Here is a 19,258-nt window from a genome sequence, read left to right as displayed (position 1 = left end):
AAGGGGAATATAGTCAAATATTTCTATGCTACTTAAACCAATTTCAATATAGTTAAATTTTGCATAGACTTGTACCAAAAAAAAATAAAAAATTGCATAGACTAAAACATAAAAACAAGGACCAAAACCACAATGTGAGTAAAAAGTTACTTTTACAAGGACACAACAAAATAAATATTTGGAAGGAGCAAATGGAACATTTAAACCTGTTTCAAAAGTGACCTACACAAAAGTACACATACACTTTCTTCATTCTGTGTGAATTTTGAAGAGAATTTCAAGACTCTTGTGCACAGGCCAACCACTTGAGTATATTTACAATCATCTAGCTCAACATCTACTTTTATTTGATACAGTAGTTAGAACTAATAAGTTATATGTATACCAACTACCAAGCAAGGGGGAAATTTAAGAGGGAGCTTTGACTGGCATGCACTTTTCCCCCCTCATGAATCCCAAATATCTTTATTCAACTATGAGGAGGGTTTTTGGGAGAGCAAAGCTTCAAGTGACGAATGATCAGTGACAGGGGCACTACATGTGAAGTTTTGGCATACAAGAGCTACAACCTTGCTGCCTGAATAGTTATTCTTCGCCATCAAAGCAATATTGCTGTTATTTACTTCCCAAAAATCCATCTCTTCTTTGTTGTTGGGATCTATATGAATAACCTGCAATTAACACCAACGCAAATATTATTGTTGACAACCATACATAAACATGGAGACATTAACTTTATAACGAATAACTTCACTCACTGTTCTATTGGGATCATATAATGCGTGAGCTGCACCAAGCATGCTTTCAAATTCCTCGGAAGTCCTTTCACCCACCAATACCACTTGCTTACGGGAAGGTACACGCAGCATGTCTGCTGCACAACACATTAAAGGCACCGCCATAGCCGTATCTTTCAATCTTTTCTCAAAAACTGCCTGCAATACCGTTTAAAGGGAATCCTAGTTAGTTGCAACTGATCTAGTGGTCACCTGGTAGATAATATATTCATTCCCAATAATAATCATATCCAACTAGCGCATAAACAAGGAGAAACTATTTTTTTTTTATGAGGAAAGAGAGGAGGGTTTTACATACCAATAGATGTTCAGCGTTTCGCTTATAATGCTCAGCCTTACTTCCAGAAACCAATGAAGCCAACCTTATAAGATTTAACGCGGAGACAGAGTTCCCTGAGGGTTCTGCCCCGTCATGGTCTTCCTTCACACGGAGAAGAACCGAAGAATCTTCTCCCGTATTATTGAAATATCCACCACCATCCTTGTCAAGAAACAAAGTATCCTGCAAGCAGTTCATCTCATTAGCAACTTAAGTCCTGGCAAGAAAAACACCGAAACGTCCATCAAGTCCAGACATCAATCTTTACCTGGGTTTCCTGCAATTCAATGGCCCATAAAAGCCAGTTGATTTCACCTCCGAATTCATAGAGATCGAGTAATCCAGAAATCAAAAAGGCATAATCATCCAAGAAACCAGGAGCTTTAGATGGAGAATTTCTGAAACTATGTTGTAGTCTGTGAGTCTCTGTGTTGTAAAGTTGATTCTTTATAAAGGATGCTGCTTTATCTGCTATTCTCAAGTACTCCTTTGGCTGGAATTTCACAATCAAAAGGAGGAGAAAATTAAATACATAATCAATTACTGAGCAGAAAAGAGTCAATTTTGCTACGTGTTCCCCCAACAGCCTCACCCACAATTTCTTCATACTTTCAACCGGCAATTCCCATCAAGAAAGCCAGAAACCACTCGTTGTCCAAAGCAAGAATTATGATTAACAGTATAAAATTGTACACTTATGGCGACGATAGTTTACAGACATCTTCCAGAAGCAACATAATAAGAGGACCGTTTCCCATCTTTTTAAATATTGGTAGTCATTAAGCTGGAATAAAACATCAAAGGCTTTCTCACTACTCCGTCTTTTCCTAATTAAGTGTCGGGCTTTTGTAATTTTTTTGTTCGTTTTAATTGTCATTTTCAAAGTAATATTAATTACTGTTTTGTCAAAATTACAACTGTAATAATTGAGGACAAAACTTACTTCAGTGCCGACAACAGGAAAGTTGAATTTGATCCCTTCAGCTTCACCCTTTAGAATCTTAGAAGCCCTAGCAAAAGATGAGATAACCAGTCCATTCCAAGATACAATAACCTACAAGCATAGGGTATTTTGTCTTGAGAGTTGCGACCATATAAAAAAAATGAGAAAATCTTGCGATGCATGTAAATATAATATTAACCATAGTTTGTTCATCAACAGTTACATTACTCACTTTACAGTCCTAAGTGAGTTGCTCACTTTAGAAGAGCTAGATTAAAAGATTCAAACCTAAATCGCTACTGGTGGAACCTAAATAAATAGATTGCCTAAGGGAAATACCTAATACCTTATCATCCAAATGTGGCTTTGGGCGCTTCAACCTTACTTCAAACAACTTACGCCTGCATTCTCCAAGAATTTCTTGATATGTCTCAATTGACATGCCATATTTTGATGCCATTTCTGAAGAGTCCTTTCTCTCAATCAGGACATTCTTTCCTTTGAATTCATTGTGAGGATCACTCATTTCAGATAGGTCACAGTTACCCATTTGTTTTATGTAATAGTGCTCCTCAAAAAGAGCAGCATGTTCTCCAAGTAAGTCTTCAACCTAAAGAGAACAAACCAGGTTAAGAGCCAGTTAAAAATTTGGAAACTTGATCATTAATTACACCACCTTACGAGAAATTAAAACAATGTAGGAAAAGACGTAGATATGTTCCGAAAAACAGATATCAAAGCTTAAACCAAAATTTTTATTTAGGAAAAATGATCTCCATGATTTATTTGCTCGTTATTAACTTTAATATTCAATTTGGAAGTCCAATAAAGCGGTGAATATAAGTCAGGCTATCTACGGGATTACGGGCCAAGCCTACATTAGGCAGCTAGTTTTTTTTTAAATAGATAAGACCAAGTTTTTTTTTTTACAAACCTATTCAGCTAAAAAGATCAAGCTACTAGCCATCTAAAAAGCCTCATAGGCCTAAAAGGCTGACCTATTTAAATGAATATAAATAGTATTATAATATTTCTGTTCTTATTATAGTAAGATTTTTATAATGTGTTCAAATCATTTACTTAACTATTTACCCTTTTAAAGAAATAAGAATTTTTTTCATTAAAAAAATCAGCAAATGCATACATAAAAACACTTCAGATTATTTAGCGATATGTTTATGGAATGATTGCAAAATATACTTTTAAAAAGTCAGACATCAAAAAACACTTTTATCATATAAACAAGACAATCACAATCTTGGAGAATATTCAACTTAACCCACTCAATTTCGACACTCACTTATCATGCCTTGACACCTTTTGTTTTAAAGGGTCAGTGTTAGTATTGTTCGTATTATGCTGGGAGTAGGGATCGAACTCTCCACCTCCTCATCACTCCACTCCTTGACCCTTTATTTATCTTGTCCATGTTCGCCTATTAGCGCTTGAACGCACTTAGAACTTAGAGATACGGTGATTTGGAGTTTAGACTTTTGAATTGGTTTTTTTAGAAATTCATGGTCTAGTTTATTCTATAAATATTGTGTTTTCAGAGACCTAAAATGCAATTAGCCATAAGAAATATATTACGAGGCAGATAAAACTTGAATGACAGACCTCTTTGCTGGTCCATACGTAAAAGGCTCCTTCCTTTTTTCGTGTATCCCCTTCATTCTCCGCACTGTCAGCATCCTCTGCTGAAAAAATTTCACCTTCTGGACCAATCATGTCTCTCCTCAAATAGTCCAGGATATCCCGTGATAAAGATGAATAGAAGGTGTCTTTTGTGATAGAAAAAGCATCTAAATAAACATTAGCAAGCTGCCCTTGATCATAAAGCATCTTCTCAAAATGTGGAACTGCATGGGTATAAGAGCTCAACGAATAAATATCTTAACATTTGAGAATAGAGAGCACTGAATAGTACAGCACATCCCAATTAACATGGAAAAATCAAAATGCTCAAAAATTTGCATATGTATACTTCTATACATTCTAGCTCATAGACTTATCAGATACAACTGATGGCTGTCCAAGAAAAAATTACCATGCCAGCATTCATCCACGCTATATCTGTGAAACCCTCCTCCAACATGATCGTGGACGCCTCCTTTTGCCATGCATTGCAAGGTAAAGAAAACCATTTTCTGACTTTTGTTAGCTCCATCTAACTTTCCGGTATCCTCCAACTTTTTAGATTTGTAAAGCATCAAGTTGATCTCAACCGGTCTTGGAAATTTTGGTGCAGATCCAAAACCACCGTATTCTGAATCATAGTTCTCAGAGAGCTTAAAGAAAATAGTAAGATAGAATTATACTCAAGATTCTTATAAGTTACAAACACTAGTATTTATCAGCCTTAAATTAAATAAACTTTTATAAATGAGAAAACAAGATTATTGTGTTTTTGACAATTCCCTACTTTCCCCTGTTCCTCATATACAGAAAAGAGAAAACACAGGATAGCAAGACTCGATTCACAGAAACCATTTTTTCCTTTTCCTTATATTCCCTTGTGTCTAAGAAATGGAGGGGGGCATGCTAACAAATTTGAAATTGAAAAAGTAAACAAAAGCCGATGCACACAGCCTTACCTGCTCTGAGCATAGACGTAATGCATCTTCAGAAACACCATCAGGTAACTTATCAGAATTCGAACTACTAGACAGTGCCTCAGAAAGCTGTTCAATTGCAAATGTTCCACTCTTAACTAGCATATCCCTCTTATTTTCCCAAGCCTCTTTTACCTTTCTGGATAAAATAGGAACAAAACAAATAGTATACAAGTAAGAACTCCAAGAGCCAGAATAATGATTTTAAACCATTGACCTTAAGTTCTATAACTTAGCAAACAGTGACAAGCAATCCACCGAAGTTATTGAGAACGAGAGTGCAAGTATGTTGATGACTTAAGCAAACATGTACAATAATTCTAACCTGAGTATAGTCTTAAATCCAGGCCGGCCATATTTATCTTCGGGGGGAAAGTAAGTTCCACCCATTAAAGGTTTCAAGTCGGGTGAAAGAAACACAGTCAGGGGCCAACCTCCTCCACCATACAAAGCCTGCACATACGTCATGTATACCTGCGCAGAGAAAAAAATCTTTTAGTACATCTTATTAGCAGTGGAACACCCTATAATTTCTATAAGCATCTTAACCATTCAAATTCCAGAGACTTTTACAAAAATTAAGGATAGTTTATTAAAAAGTTAAAAATCATCTATTCTATCCCTTAATATAGAACAGTTATTATCCTTCTGAGTGTCATTATAGATAGATTGATAAATAGATAGATCATGCTCTCACCTGATAAAACCTTACATAAGTATAAATTAAATGGAGAATTAAGTTACCTTATCAACATCTGGCCGCTCCTCTCGATCCACCTATTGGAATTGATAATGGCATTGGCATGGAACAAAGTAGAGCAACTTGTTCAGTAATGGTGATTGTTGATATAAGAACTCAAAGCAATAGAAAAACATAAAGGGGTGATTTACCTTAATGCTAACAAACCAATCATTTAACAACTTGGCAATTCCCTCATCCTCAAAAGACTCAACCTCCATAACATGACACCTTAATCAAAATTTCCAAAATATCAAATGTCAAAATAAACTCAAAAAAAAAAAAAAAAATTGACATCAAAAGTAACAGTTTTAATCCACACATACCAATGACAAGTGCTGTACCCGACTTCAAATCAAATTGCCATTAGAACCACATCACCACATACAAAACCAGAGGTTAATTACACAACCAAATTTTCCTCAAAATAAAGGGTCAAATATGTTTTTAGTCTCTATAAAACTCACGGTTTTTCAAGTTTAGTCCCTATATGAATTTTGTTCAATTTTATTCCAAAGGTGCCAAATACAGACAGGGCTAACAACATTCGTTTATTTTGTAAATTTTTTAAAACAAGGACTAAAATTGAATAAAATTTATGTAGGACAAAACTTAAAAACTCAAAATTTTATTGGGATTAAAAATATATTTAACAATAAAAAACAAAATTAGGAAACTATTAATTTAAAATTAGAAAAAGTGGAGAATTATATACTTGATAAGAAGATAGGAGCATCTCTGCGGCGTGCTTCAGCGAAAGCTTCTTCACCCCATGGATACCAATCAACCTTAAATTAAATGAACGAGTTATTAATTAATCAATGAAAATTAAGTGATACTGAAAAAAATAAAAATGAAATTAGGGAAGAATTAGAAGATACATACAGGGTTATGAGCGTGTTGAAGAAGATAAGGGCTTTGTTCTGAGGCAAGTCGATTGGTAAACTTGTGTTGATCGGAATGAGATGATGTTGCCATTGATAGAACCTTCGGAAGTGTAACACGTGAGAATTTGAAAGGGGTTCGAAATTTCGTTGATGTGGGGAAGTGTTTTTGGTTATGATAGAAAAAGCGATTAAGAACGCTTATAGACCTTTGATGAAGCATAGAATATGATAGAAATGTGTACTAACGTAGAAGCGAATTTGGTAAGTTATTAACAGAACACACTAGTTAGTTGTCACTCTTGTGTTATTTTTGTTTCGAACTCAAAGTCCTTGGTGAGTTGCCATGTACTCTCCTCAACACTTGGAATGTCTTCCTTTAGGACAAGTGGTTCTTGTTTCTCCTTGTCTTTTCTATAAGTGGATAAATATATTTTATGGAATATTAAAATTAATAAAATGAAGTACAAGTTTGTAAAGCAAATATCAATCCCGTAAGTTTAGCTTAGTTGGTATGATATTTCATATTATATATAGGGATCAGGGTTTGAATTCTAACACGTTACTCTTCCACAATTAAATTGTATGAGTTTTAACCACCAAATTATTTGACCAAAAAAAAAAACGAGCAAATATTAAAATTGTTGAATCAAAATTTTGTGTGGGTTTTCGATAATTATTTTTTAACAGATTCTCAATAGTTACTACAATTTTATCTATTAATAAAATAAGTTTTTAGGAAAGAAATGCTAATGTTCAAGAGCATTGTACCAACCAAAATGTTTAATAAGATTAAATATCTTTTTTGTTGTTTGTTAGAAATAGTTGAATCGGTAAAAATATTAAAATTATTAGGTCTAATGTCTCGTGTTCCGACCCTTTCACTTATATACGTGGGTTTCAATAGTTATTTATCTTAACATCTATTAAAAAAATATATCTTTTTGTTTTCGGACAATGTTCCTGGTCATCTATTTATTTATTTTTGATTAATTTAGATTAATCACTTGTTTCTACAAAAATATTTTCAACTAAAAAACCGTTTAAACATTCTTCATATAGTTGTTTATGGGAAACACTAACAAATGCCTCGAGACACTCTGATCTTAGATGGTAAGTCTTTATAAAAATCCATATATTCAATGCATTTGGAATTGTAATAGTTGATTTGTAAAAGAATATTAGTAGTAATTACTAAATTTAGGATCCTTAAGGGTGTGTTTGGTTTAGAAGAGAAATTGTGAAGAGAAAAATAGGTGAGAGAGAGAGTTTGAAAAGAGAGAAATAAGTGAAAAATAGAGTTGATTTGATAGGTTGTTTGGTATAAGAGAAAGATAGAAGAGATAGAGAAGAAAGAACTGTTGATTATATTAAAATGTATCAAAATACCCGTAAGTGAGAAACCTTATATAAAAATTAATTTAATGTTTTTTGAGCCATTTATTTAATTTTTTAAATAACTTAAATCAATTTTCTTGTAATTTAACCTATTAGATTATTTTTGTAACTTTTTGTAATTTTTGAAATTATAAATTTGAATTGATAAATATTATTATTATAACTTTTAGTTGTAAAATTAATTGACTAAATCAACTAATAAATATCCATAGTTAACCCAAAGACCATGGTATATACATACACGTTTTTCCTTTCGTCTCAACCATAAGACTGGTGCTAGTCACACTCCAAAAAAAACAAGTTACACCCCAGAATGACTAATATACTCCTAAATTGAATATAAGTAAACTTAATTTACATTAACCTAGATCGAACGTAAGTAAACTGAATTTACACTAACCTCTTATATACATACTATATACATACGTAAACTAAATAACCTAAATTGAACGTAAGTAAACTTAATTTACATTAACCTAGATTGAACGTAAGTAAACTCAAATTTACACTAACCTCTTATATACATACTATATACACACGTAAACTAAATTTACATTAACCTAAATTGAAGATAAGTAAACTTAATTTACATTAACCTAAATTGAACATAAGTAAACTTAATTTACATTAACCTAGATTGAACGTAAGTAAACTGAATTTACACTAACCTAAATACGTAAATTTGAATTTACATTAACCTACATACGTAAACTACACTAACCCCTTTTGTATACATACACGTAAACTTAATTTACACTAACCTCTCACTTAAAATCAAATTGACAAGCATATCTCATACCAAAATAAACAATAAACAAATAGAAACTCATCGAAAATGAAATTCATGAAATTCACTAACCTTTATGAATATAGTACATATCAATAACAAAGATGTTGATTCAGATCTTGGTTGCACATCTATGGTGATTTGTGGATGAAAGGGGGTAAGGGTTCAGAATGATCATAAAAGATGAGTTTTTAAAAATTTACATGAAGAGAGCAATTTTGATATTATTGTAAAATTTTAAATAAATTTGGAGGGTAACTTGTTTTTTTGGGTGTGACTAGCACCAGTCCAACCACAATCACTATTAATTTCTCCTTTTCTAAACACAAATTTTCAGTTTTAAATTGATGTAGTTTTTTGATAAGTCCATCAAAGATTGTTATTATTAAACTCCAATTTAATTTTAACCTCTGTCTTCTATCGACTTCTTTCACAGATACACAAGGCAAGCTTTATTCTGTAATTTTTTTGGCCACTAAAAAGGAAAATCCCAAAGACTAGAGAAGAAGCTTCTCTCCATTATAAACAGGGGTGTTAATGGAAAAATGAATCATTGAAGCTTTTCTCTGTTTTCTTCGCAGGTTAGAGAAGAAGAAAAAAGGTGTGGGATCCATGCTGGTTTAGTTTCTTGCCCATGTTTCTCAATTTCGTTTCTGTTTTTGGGGTCTAAATTGAGTCCTTCCATATCATGCTTAGGAGTTGAATTGGAAGCTATAAAATTGAAGGAAGCTATAGAAAGGTTAATACTTGAATGTTGAAGCTAGAATAGGGGTTTAGAGACCAGAATTTGTGCTTTTTGAAGGGTTTATGAGAAGGGAAGTGTTGCTGTATTTTCTGCAGAATCAGTGTTCTTTCTTCACCTGTAGACACCAACAAGATTGTTTGATTCCTCAATAAACACTAGAGCTGATAGTTGTTGCTTTAGTTGCGGCTTCGGGAGTTGGTACATAACAAACTTGGTTGATTCATCATAACTGTGAGTTGATAACGATCACTATCGCTTATTTTAATTATTATCATTATTATTGGTGTTTTGATTATTTTCTATGTCAGTATTTACTAAAATGGGGAAACACAACCTTTTAATATCTTCCTCATCATCGTTATATAAGTTCAAGGTCACCCAATTTAATTATACTCTGCTTGTGTCTACTGGTGATTTATAAAGTAGGAGAATTGAAATAGAGAATTTGATTGTGTGAAGTTTTTGGTACAAAGTTTTGCTATGTTGTGGAACGTGGTTTTGAAGTAATTGTTTTTGAATTTATCCACTCTGTTTGGATTTGAATTTGCTTATGATTTATAAAGTACTAAATTTTCAATTGAGTTTTGACGGTGAATATTTTGGCGCAAGTTTTGATTTGTTGTGAAAGATGGTTTTCGATATGTGTTTTGAGAACTGTGTTTTAAAAATCGCGGTTATAACGACGACCTAGGTGCACCTAGTATGTGATTTCAATTAGGTAGACTTACCCCATTAGATGGAGCCGCCCCTATGGAAAGGCCGCCATTAGGAGGAGAGGGCTATCAATGAGAGGTAAACTCCCTAATTGAAAATGTTTTAGATTTTGTTTTGAGTCGAGAGAAAAGAGCTATCCGTTAGATGGAGCCGCCCCTATGGAAAGGCCACCATTAGGAGGAGAGGGCTATCAACGAGATGGAGCTAGTTCTCGATTCACCTATTTTGTTTATTTTCACTAAATGGAGTTTTCTATATTTTCTTTAAAGACTTTTATCAATATTTTCGGCAATTTGTTTTTTTAAAGGCTTGTAATTTTATTTTCATGTCTTTACGATGTTGGATTTTCGTTGACGTATACCTATTTGATTGGAAATATTTACAATGTGTGGATTTTCATGCGCATAAAGGGTTGCGGATTATTAGAATTTTATACGGCTACTAGATTTGTAAATTTACATTAAATTTTGGGGAAAGAAAATAATCGTGCCCTTGTGTGTTTCCTTTCTAGTTGGTAGTGGTTGTTGTCTTCTCACTAAGTCTTTGTGACTTACCTCATCATCTTATATTTTTTCAGATTTGCAGTCAACTGTGTAAGTTTCTAGAAGATTAAAGATCCTGCAATGTCACTCTTTGGGTAGGCTTCTGCTCCTTGATGATCTACTATTTTGTATATGTATATCTTGAGTCATTTATGTATCTGCAGCTATTTGAGTCTAGGAATACTTTTATTTTGGAATGTACAAACCTTAGATATGTAGTCTTTCAAATTCTGCTTGATGGCATATGTTTGTAAACAGGGTTCTGATTTTGAAAATGTTGAAGATACAAAATATACTCTGTCAAAATTTCTAGTGATTTTGGTTTCACATTGTACTATTTATTCAAAAGCTATTTGTCAAGTTTGGTTTGTTAGGCTGGCCAGACTTTATGTATCATTAGTCTGTGCGCCGGTCACGGCTAGAAGTTGGGTCGTGACAAATTCATAGGTTATTTTTTTACTTAACTAATGTAGGAGTAGCTTTTTTATTCCTATATATGCATGTCTGGATCTGAAACGACAGTTAACTAGCATAGATCAACAAATGATAGTTAACTGTTGTAAGATAATTTCGTTATTAGAGCAAAAAATGAGTGTCTAAAGAGCAGCTTTCAATTAAAATTGTGTCGTGGAATACTTTGTTGGTAGAAAATCTAATTTAGTGTATTTCAGTTGGTTAGAAAATATAATTTAGTGTATTTCAATTGGTTTAATTGTTAGTTTGATCTTTTAGATAGATTAATGTTCGCATGTAGTATTACATAGTGATATTGCTGATAGCAACATCACTTAGTCAGCTGTTACTTGCGCTTAGGGTTTATTTCCTCTATTGTTTGTCCATGATAGCTTATCCTACTTTTAGTTATTAGTATATATACCAGTTGTAAGACTCATTTTGATCAATAACAATTCATTCTATTCATTTTCCTTGGTTTCCTAATAGCACGTTGAGGTGTACTTTGGGTTGGAGTATCCTTGCGCTCTTATTTTTATATAATTTCTCTTTTTGTTATAAGAAACACTACCATCAGTAACAAAGTTGTTTTCCAAACCAAAGTAAAGATGTATGGTTGGCAACAAGGAACCATACTCAGTACGATTCTCTAATTCCTCAGGCCTCTGCTGAAGTCATAACAATGTTGCAACTTGCACCATTTCGAGCGAGATAGATATCATTAGAATGCCAGCTGAAACCCGCAAACACGTCTGCTAAGACTGCCGCCTCTAAATTGCATTTCAAGTAGCCCTCAGGCAGTGCTGTCCAAACCTATTATTGTAACTGATTCTGTCACGTGCATTGCTCACAACTGCCATTCATGAAAGAGACGCCAATCTGAATCAGTTACATTTTGGCACATCACACAGTAAGGCACACAGTTCACTCTCTTGCTTCTAAGTCTTGGCTGATTCTGATTCGGAACACAATTTATCTTTAAACGCCACATGAATTTTTGTTGCTTATGAAGGAGAATATTCATTGACCACAATTTATTTCAATATCCTTCATCTTTCCATTCATCACAAAATGAGAGTATCATGAAAATGTGACAAGCACTCTTAACCAAACCCTCACCATCTCTACTAAATCTGTAGATCCTTTCATCATATAAGTTACTTAAAACATATATTTACTGTTTAGATGTAACTAAATTATTTTTTTTTGGACTAGATTTCAATTTTATTTATTAATGGTGAGAAATATTGAATATGAAATTTTCATCACCAATAATATTTCTCATTTCCAAGCTTTGTTACTTTGATTCCGTTCAGATTCTCGGATTCATTCAGTTGAACCAAAGCAATAAATATCCAAGGCTGAGGGAGCTGGGAATCGAATCTGCTGTTCAGAACCACATAAAATCATTACAGTGCACTTAGCACAAAATGTAATTAGATGGTTAATACATCACTTTACATAATGAAACAGATTTTTACCAACATTGTCACATGTAAAACCAGCCCGTATCTACCCATTGACTATCAACCAACTCGGTATGTGTCAAACTTCCATTGATTGGGCATACTCAGGAAAACAATATATATGGCAAATCTTTCCCTAATGGAAAGTTATGCAGGAGAGTTCTTCTAGCAGGAGCACCATATACATGGGAAAAATCTACTGCACTTCATCTGGCAGTGGCGCCCATAGACTCAACAAGTTCTTCCATAAGCTCCTTTTGTTCCATTGCAACACAAGACTGCAGAAAGAAAAAATTATAATAATGCAGAGCCATGATATTGATAAATCACATTCATTCATTCATATGAACCTACTCCCTCCGTTTCAAAATGAGTGTCGTTTTAGTAAAAAAAAATTGTTTCAAAATGAATGTCACTTGCACTTTTCAATGTAGAATTATTATTTTACTTCCAATTGTACCCTTTAATTTATTGAGAGTACACTACTTCCAAAACATTACACCAATAGTAAATGAGGTACATTTAGTAAAATTGTCATGTCATTTGACATCATTATTACATTTCTTAATTTGTGTGTAAAAATCTTAAACAACACTCATTTTGAAACGGAGGGAGTATATTATTATTATTGGCAAAGCCAGTACACCGTACATGTAGTATATCTTTTTTAATGTGAAATGTAAAGTGAGTTGGTGACACTTTAGATCGGTCTTCTACTGTTTTCCATTCTAGCCAACTTTTGTGGTTTGCGAATTATGTTTTGACTTTGTTCTTTCAAAATCCCAAGCAGAGTGGAAGCCTATGAGGTGAGGTCCCTGCCTAAGCCCTAACTATTGCTAGGGTTACCATTCTCTACCCTTGCTATAATTTTTTATATAATTGAAGAAACAATTTATTTTTCGGTTAATGCGAATTTTAGTCTGGGAACCATTGTTATTAGTCAGTCTCCAGTACCTGGCAATATCCACCCAAAAGCTTCCACTCAACATAACCAAATCCAAGGGCCTTGCTCAACAGACCAATTTTCATCTTAACGGAAAACGCCTAAGACTTTGTTTGGGAGTTTGAAGGGAAAGGGAGGGGAGGACTGTGAAGGATTTAAGAAGATTTTGAATAAATTTTCAAATCTATTACTTCTCTTTATAATATACTTTCAACATAAAAATGTCACTCATAAGTATTTCCATCACTCCCTCAAAAAAAGCAAGAGATTCCCCAATGTTTCCCTTCCTCTCATTCCCTCCAAAGTTCTCCCCTCTCTCTTTCCCTCCTCCCAAACAAAGCCTAAATAAACTATTAGGTTTTTATTTACTTTTGACCCAAAACTATTAGGTTTTTTTATATTGGGCATAACTCATCCTTACGAAATCGGTTTGTAAGGTGAGGGACGCCTCCCTTTATAAACTCATTTCAGGCTCTACCTTTAATCTATACGGGACTTGTTTTTTTTTCTTTCAATACACCCTTCACGCCCAACACTATTGGGATTGATGCGTGGATATAAATGGTGGGTGGCCTGATAGATAGGCTCTAACACCATATTAGGTTTTTATATTAGGCAAACTCATCCTTACAAAACCGGCTTGTAAGGGGAGAGATGCCTCTCATTATAAACTCATTTCAGGCTTTGTCTTGAATCTATATGGGACTTGGGTTTTTCTCAATACAAACCACCTCAAAACGTGCTTAGGTGCACCTGTATAAATATATACCACTTTCTAAGCATAAAATGCATGCAGTCCGATGCTGGTAAACACCGGACAGAAGAGAAAGTTCTTGCTGTGCTAGAGAATATACCTGAACAGCCTCCTCTATGTTACCACCCAGAAAAGAGGTGAGAGAAAAGTTCTGCTTCAATCTGTGGTCAGTAACCCTGTTGTCCTGTAAGAAATATTACATGTCAAAATTTGTCAGTAAAACCATAACTTCATTAAGAACAATGAAACTTCAATGAATCTGTCTCAACTATTCTATCTCAGATCACTGGATTTTTTTTTGACAGAGGATTTAGGAAAAAAAATACCGGGGCATGCTATTATTTGACAGACAGGAACAAATAATAAGATCACTTGACCTTATTCACTTCACTCAATGAATGTGATTCTCAGAGATTCAAAAGAATAATTTAAGGTGCAGGTTTCTTTTGTATCTTCTCTTACTTTTCTTTATAACTAAACACCAATGACATTTCTCACCTTATAATTTATAAAAGGAAAATTTGTTACGAATATAATGATATGAAGTTTTGACACTCTTAAAATTTTGGGTCGGGAATGGAGAGACTAACAAGTGAGATTGCTTAACAACCATACCAAAGAAAAATATGGGCTGCAACATTGAGTACCTTATAATTGTATGTCCGAATTTTTTCTGAACGTGCTCCTGTACCAACCTGTAAATAGAGAGTGCAGTAAAATATTTTAATTTGATATCTATCTACTAACCCATATAGCCAGCTCACCAAATAAATTATGACTAATGCAAATCATGATAGACAAATGGCAAAATATTTGATCAAGTACATCCAAATAGAAAATTGTTAATTGAACTAGGGGAGAGGACAGCGATGTGTTATCGAAGGTCATAGAAGTGGGGTTTGCAATTACTATGTTATATTTGTTGATACAGTTCTGCTGGGTTTGTAGTTGAAAAAAGTTTGAGGTTATCAAAGAAAGTAAATTGGGCATATATATTTCTTCAACATGATGCCAATGCATTCGAGCATTCTGCATATAACATGGCAATTATGAGATTGTGCCAACAATTCTACAATTGCAATGTAGCTCGACGGAGTGGCTGATCCTAGGTTGTCCTTTTAAGGATGACACAAACGTGCAGTAGTTAACATTCCCAAATAACACAAAAGACCTAAATCATCAAGGCATCAATAAGGAAAGCAATCAAGTTTACTCCGGCAAAATACACAAGACGGATCATACCTGTGATTTTCTTTGATTTCGTATTGACTCTTGCTGCTCCCTTACCTTTATCTCATATCTGTAAAAAGATCATATATCAAATCTAAATGCAACGTATTAAGACAGAGATAAAAAAAATACTCAGGAAAAAGTACTAATGTGAACATGACGTTTGGTCAGCTTTTTGTTGTGATATTTATATCTTTCACTTCCTCATGTATAACGAAACTCAAGAAACTATAACCATATTCATCTTGTGAACATGTTTTTAGATAAAAAGTGTAGGAAAAAAAGAAGTTGAAAACGTTGTAGACTTGCACACAACTCAGTTCTAAAATCAGACTTGTGTGATGTTCACAGAAAAAAACCTAGACGGCAATGTTGATGCTTACAGTTTGGCTCGCAGTAACTTAAAAGCAAGATTCTTGTTCTGAATCTGAGTCCTTTGTTCAGTACAAAAGATGCGTATTCCCGTTGGTTTATGAACAAGATCAATTGCTGTTTCAACCTTATTAACATTCTGGCCTGCAAGACATCACTGTATCAGAATTCCTAGAGGAATGGAATTTGCATCTTGTTCCAGGAAATTTAAAGATCGATTACTTGACTGTAATAGTTTCATGTTCATAGATCTATACCTCCAGCACCCCCAGAACGCGCCGTTGTCACTTCAATATCTTTTGGGTCAATTACAACTTCAACTTCATCAACCTAGATAAATATTTCAAACCTATGCTCATTAAAGCACATAGGAGTTTAAGAAAGAAGCAATTATACAAAACATGGTCTTTAATCACAAATCGAAATAGGCATTCCACGATACTAAACAACATACTGAGACTACCTTAAATCTATACCCATTTTGAAAAACTTAGACCTGCGTTAGCTACTTTTATGATTTAGAAAGATCTTTTTGCAAAAACAGTAACTTTAGGAATAAAATATCAAATGAACAATTTTACAAATGCTAAACTTTAAAAAATGCTTTCAGACCTACATGTTGGAGTCATGAATAATGTATTGCTAAAAGCCTGAGACATGCACTCTACCTCTGGCATAATGGCCACTGTTGCGGTAGAAGTATGTACACGGCCTTGTGTTTCTGTTAGAGGAACACGTTGAACTCTGTGGACACCGGATTCAAATTTTAATTTACTGTAGACACGATTTCCTTTTATCTCCATCACATAAGTTTTGTATCCCCCTTTTTCTGCCTAAAAGATGACAAAAAACAAGTTATACAAGCTACAAAAGGCATTAAAAACTATATTGAGTTTTCATGACGAGCACCTCAGAGCATGAGATGGCAGAATGCTTCCAAGAATTAAGTTCACTAAATTTTTCATACATTCGGACCTGATTCAACATTAAATCAACATCAGAATCCGATTAGACTTTAACATCACACTATAGCCTCATTCATAAAACATTCAAACTAGAGCAATAAAAAAGTATACAACGGAAAGGCAGAAAATAAAGCTTGGAGACAGTCAAATGATTCGGAAATTGTCCAATAACAGAATTTGTGTGTGTGTGTGTGTGTGTAGCATTGTTCTTCATGCACTCTGCATGGGTTAGAAAGGACAAATAAAATAAAAGCATGTGTACCTACAAGATCACCAGCCCATATTCCAGCCTCGTCGCCACCAGTACCCGCCCTCACTGCAAATGGAAATAAAATATTGATATGTTAAGCTCTGCTATCCAGAAATTCCATATTGTAACTGCAATGAGATGTAGCAGACAAGGAGAAGCGGACGATCCATAAATCATGCCACTCCTTGTAACTACAATGAGTATCCACTCCTCTCACAGTAGAACTAAAAAACAGTGGCACTAGTGTTTAAAAATTAGCTTTATGGTCTCTAACATAACCAGTCATACAACATTCAACTAAGCCATGAAATAAAAATAAGCCATTTAGTTACAACAATGCACAGAAAAGAAAAAAAAGATTCTACCTTCAAGCATTATGTTTCTTTCATCCAGAGGATCACTGGGAAGCAGTAAAACCTAAAATGTGTAAGATGTAAAATAGTAAGTTTCTAAAATCCGAGAGAAATGGAAAAGTAAAATAAAAAATAAAAAATAGAGAATGGGAGATAGGTGATTGAAAACTCGAGATAGCTAAAGACAGAGGAAGGTAGAATCAAAAGAAAGACAAAAGATAGGAGATTCCTGACACGGTTTTAGAAAGAAAAAAAAGGCGGAACAAAAGCTCGTGATGGCCGGTGAAAAGAGAGGACACATGACGAGAACATTGAAAGAGTATCGAAATTCCTCTGCATGTTTTTGACATTTCAGCTGGTATTTCACATTTGGGGTTGAGGTATACTTGATTGATTTTGATCTATAGTTACTATGCAAACAACATGCAAACTTTTGGGTGAAATTAGCATATTCTTGACGACAAAGCATATCAAAAGAAAGTTTTTACGAATGATCACACACCATACTTAGTCTTCATAAATTATGGTAAAACACAAGTAAAAAAAAAAAAAAAAAATACTGTAACTTACAATCCCAATTCCCAAAACAAGGAAATGAAAAAAAAAGAACCTTCAGTTTTTCCTCTAGCTCAGAGAGTTGCTTGGACAAAGATTCAATTTCGTAAGATATCATTTCCGTCATATCCTGGTCATTGCCAGCATCCTTTGCTAAAGCTATCATGTTGATTGAGAAGAAGTTAAAAAAACAAAATATATAAATAAACAAACAGTTACAGTACTATGAATCATCCTTGAACTCAATCTGTGGAAAAAAGATTAACAAATGACAGTCCTTGATGAAACCTTGGGTTTCTTCAAGAGTCTTCTCACAGTCTTTAAATTTCTGATACAAGGACACAACCTAAAATCACAATATAATATGACATTAGAAGAAAAATAGGATAAATTTCTAAAAAATTAGTTACGAAAAAAGAAATATTAAAATTAACTTGAACATTTCAATCCGGTTTGTTGAAATTATGCTAAGCTATAGTAGCCGCTATTTAACAAACACTTGTGGAGTGGAATGTAAGTAAGATAGAGTACCACGTCAAGCTCTGATACGGACTGTGCTAGCTTCTGATACTCACTAGGATTAGAAACAATGTCTGGATCAGCAAGCTTCACCTGTAATAAATAATTTTTTGATTTCAAACATAAATAACTATCTGAAGAAAATGGTAGTAATTAAGCATATATACCGATAAATCTTTCCATGTCTTTTCAGCAGATTCAAGCTTCAATAACAGATAAGGTTCCTGAAAATTTCAAAGTAATTAATTAATTAATTAAAATGAAAATGGATAATATTAATTAAAGTAAAGTGAATTACCGCCATGCAAACGAATCTTGTAGAAGTGAGAGTGGGTAGAAGTGTGACGCGTCTGTTATTGAATTGGTGAACGGAACGGTTTCTTAACAGAACTACATCGCAGCGTGTGCCATATATTCGAGCTGTGAAGCTCGCCGTTAAGCTGTTCATGGTGTTGAAACTCACAGCAATGGATAAAGAAGTAGTATTAGAATACACGGATGACAACGGTTGTTACTTGCAGTTAGGATGAGATTCTGTTTGGATTGGGCTGGACTGACACTTGTTCTATTTCTTTATCTTTTTACAACTTCCTATTCATATGCTACATTTTACTTATACACCTCTTCTCGTTAATAGATGTTACCAGTATTTTTCTATGAAGTCTGAAGAATTTCAGATCCGAATCAAACTGTTCAACCTAATTGTTAGTTGAACTAAACTTCACGCACTCTAATTTAAGGAAAAAAGTGTCAACCAATCATAACTGATTAATTTATTAAAATATTTGTTTTATCACAATTGTTAATTTATTTAAAATTAATATAAAATTTAATTTATTTTCTTCAAATTGATGTTCAAAGCAAATCCATATCGTTTGATTGGGTTAAACCTTGAACTGAAATTATTTATTACAATAT

General features: G+C 33.7%; 2 protein-coding genes and 1 long non-coding RNA gene across 3 annotated transcripts; 1 reads left to right on the top strand and 2 right to left on the bottom strand.

Moving 5' to 3' along the window:
- Positions 1–109: 109 nt before the first annotated feature.
- Positions 110–6,684, bottom strand: LOC11442029 (spermatogenesis-associated protein 20). Its single transcript, XM_003625832.4, has 15 exons — positions 6,296–6,684; positions 6,126–6,198; positions 5,737–5,758; positions 5,563–5,641; positions 5,416–5,448; positions 4,997–5,145; positions 4,654–4,810; positions 4,107–4,347; positions 3,677–3,918; positions 2,406–2,669; positions 2,060–2,170; positions 1,385–1,609; positions 1,096–1,299; positions 759–935; positions 110–671 (listed from the first exon to the last, which is right to left on the bottom strand). The coding sequence occupies exons 1-15, from the start codon at positions 6,515–6,517 to the stop codon at positions 474–476; spliced, it is 2,397 nt and encodes a 798-aa protein (XP_003625880.2). The 5' UTR covers positions 6,518–6,684; the 3' UTR covers positions 110–473.
- A 2,144-nt stretch (positions 6,685–8,828) lies between these two features.
- LOC112416767 (uncharacterized) lies at positions 8,829–10,840 on the top strand. Its single transcript, XR_003007193.2, has 2 exons — positions 8,829–9,455; positions 10,516–10,840. It is a non-coding gene; the product is annotated as an uncharacterized lncRNA (long non-coding RNA).
- Positions 10,841–12,239: 1,399 nt separating this feature from the next.
- On the bottom strand, positions 12,240–18,853 carry LOC11430689 (peptide chain release factor APG3, chloroplastic). The gene is made up of 15 exons (XM_003625831.4): positions 18,639–18,853; positions 18,508–18,564; positions 18,353–18,433; positions 18,110–18,167; positions 17,877–17,980; positions 17,279–17,330; positions 16,930–16,979; positions 16,608–16,673; positions 16,367–16,531; positions 15,956–16,028; positions 15,710–15,842; positions 15,339–15,396; positions 14,744–14,791; positions 14,197–14,280; positions 12,240–12,677 (listed from the first exon to the last, which is right to left on the bottom strand). The coding sequence occupies exons 1-15, from the start codon at positions 18,786–18,788 to the stop codon at positions 12,606–12,608; spliced, it is 1,251 nt and encodes a 416-aa protein (XP_003625879.2). The 5' UTR covers positions 18,789–18,853; the 3' UTR covers positions 12,240–12,605.
- Positions 18,854–19,258: the final 405 nt, after the last annotated feature.

This window comes from Medicago truncatula, chromosome 7 (assembly GCF_003473485.1).
Source record: "Medicago truncatula cultivar Jemalong A17 chromosome 7, MtrunA17r5.0-ANR, whole genome shotgun sequence".
Taxonomy (NCBI): domain Eukaryota; kingdom Viridiplantae; phylum Streptophyta; class Magnoliopsida; order Fabales; family Fabaceae; genus Medicago; species Medicago truncatula.
This window is presented reverse-complemented; position numbering and strand designations above follow the sequence as displayed.

Coding starts and splice junctions, on each gene's coding strand:
- LOC11430689 (XM_003625831.4), bottom strand. CDS start 18,788: ATGAACAGCTTAACGGCGAGCTTCACAGCTCGAATATATGGCACACGC. Junction 18,168..18,352: donor CCGTATCAGAGCTTGACGTG/GTACTCTATCTT, acceptor TTGTGATTTTAG/GTTGTGTCCTTGTATCAGAA. Junction 16,980..17,278: donor AAGAAACATAATGCTTGAAG/GTAGAATCTTTT, acceptor TTCCATTTGCAG/TGAGGGCGGGTACTGGTGGC.
- LOC11442029 (XM_003625832.4), bottom strand. CDS start 6,517: ATGCTTCATCAAAGGTCTATAAGCGTTCTTAATCGCTTTTTCTATCAT. Junction 4,348..4,653: donor TACGTCTATGCTCAGAGCAG/GTAAGGCTGTGT, acceptor ATTTTCTTTAAG/CTCTCTGAGAACTATGATTC. Junction 672..758: donor TATATGATCCCAATAGAACA/GTGAGTGAAGTT, acceptor TGTTAATTGCAG/GTTATTCATATAGATCCCAA.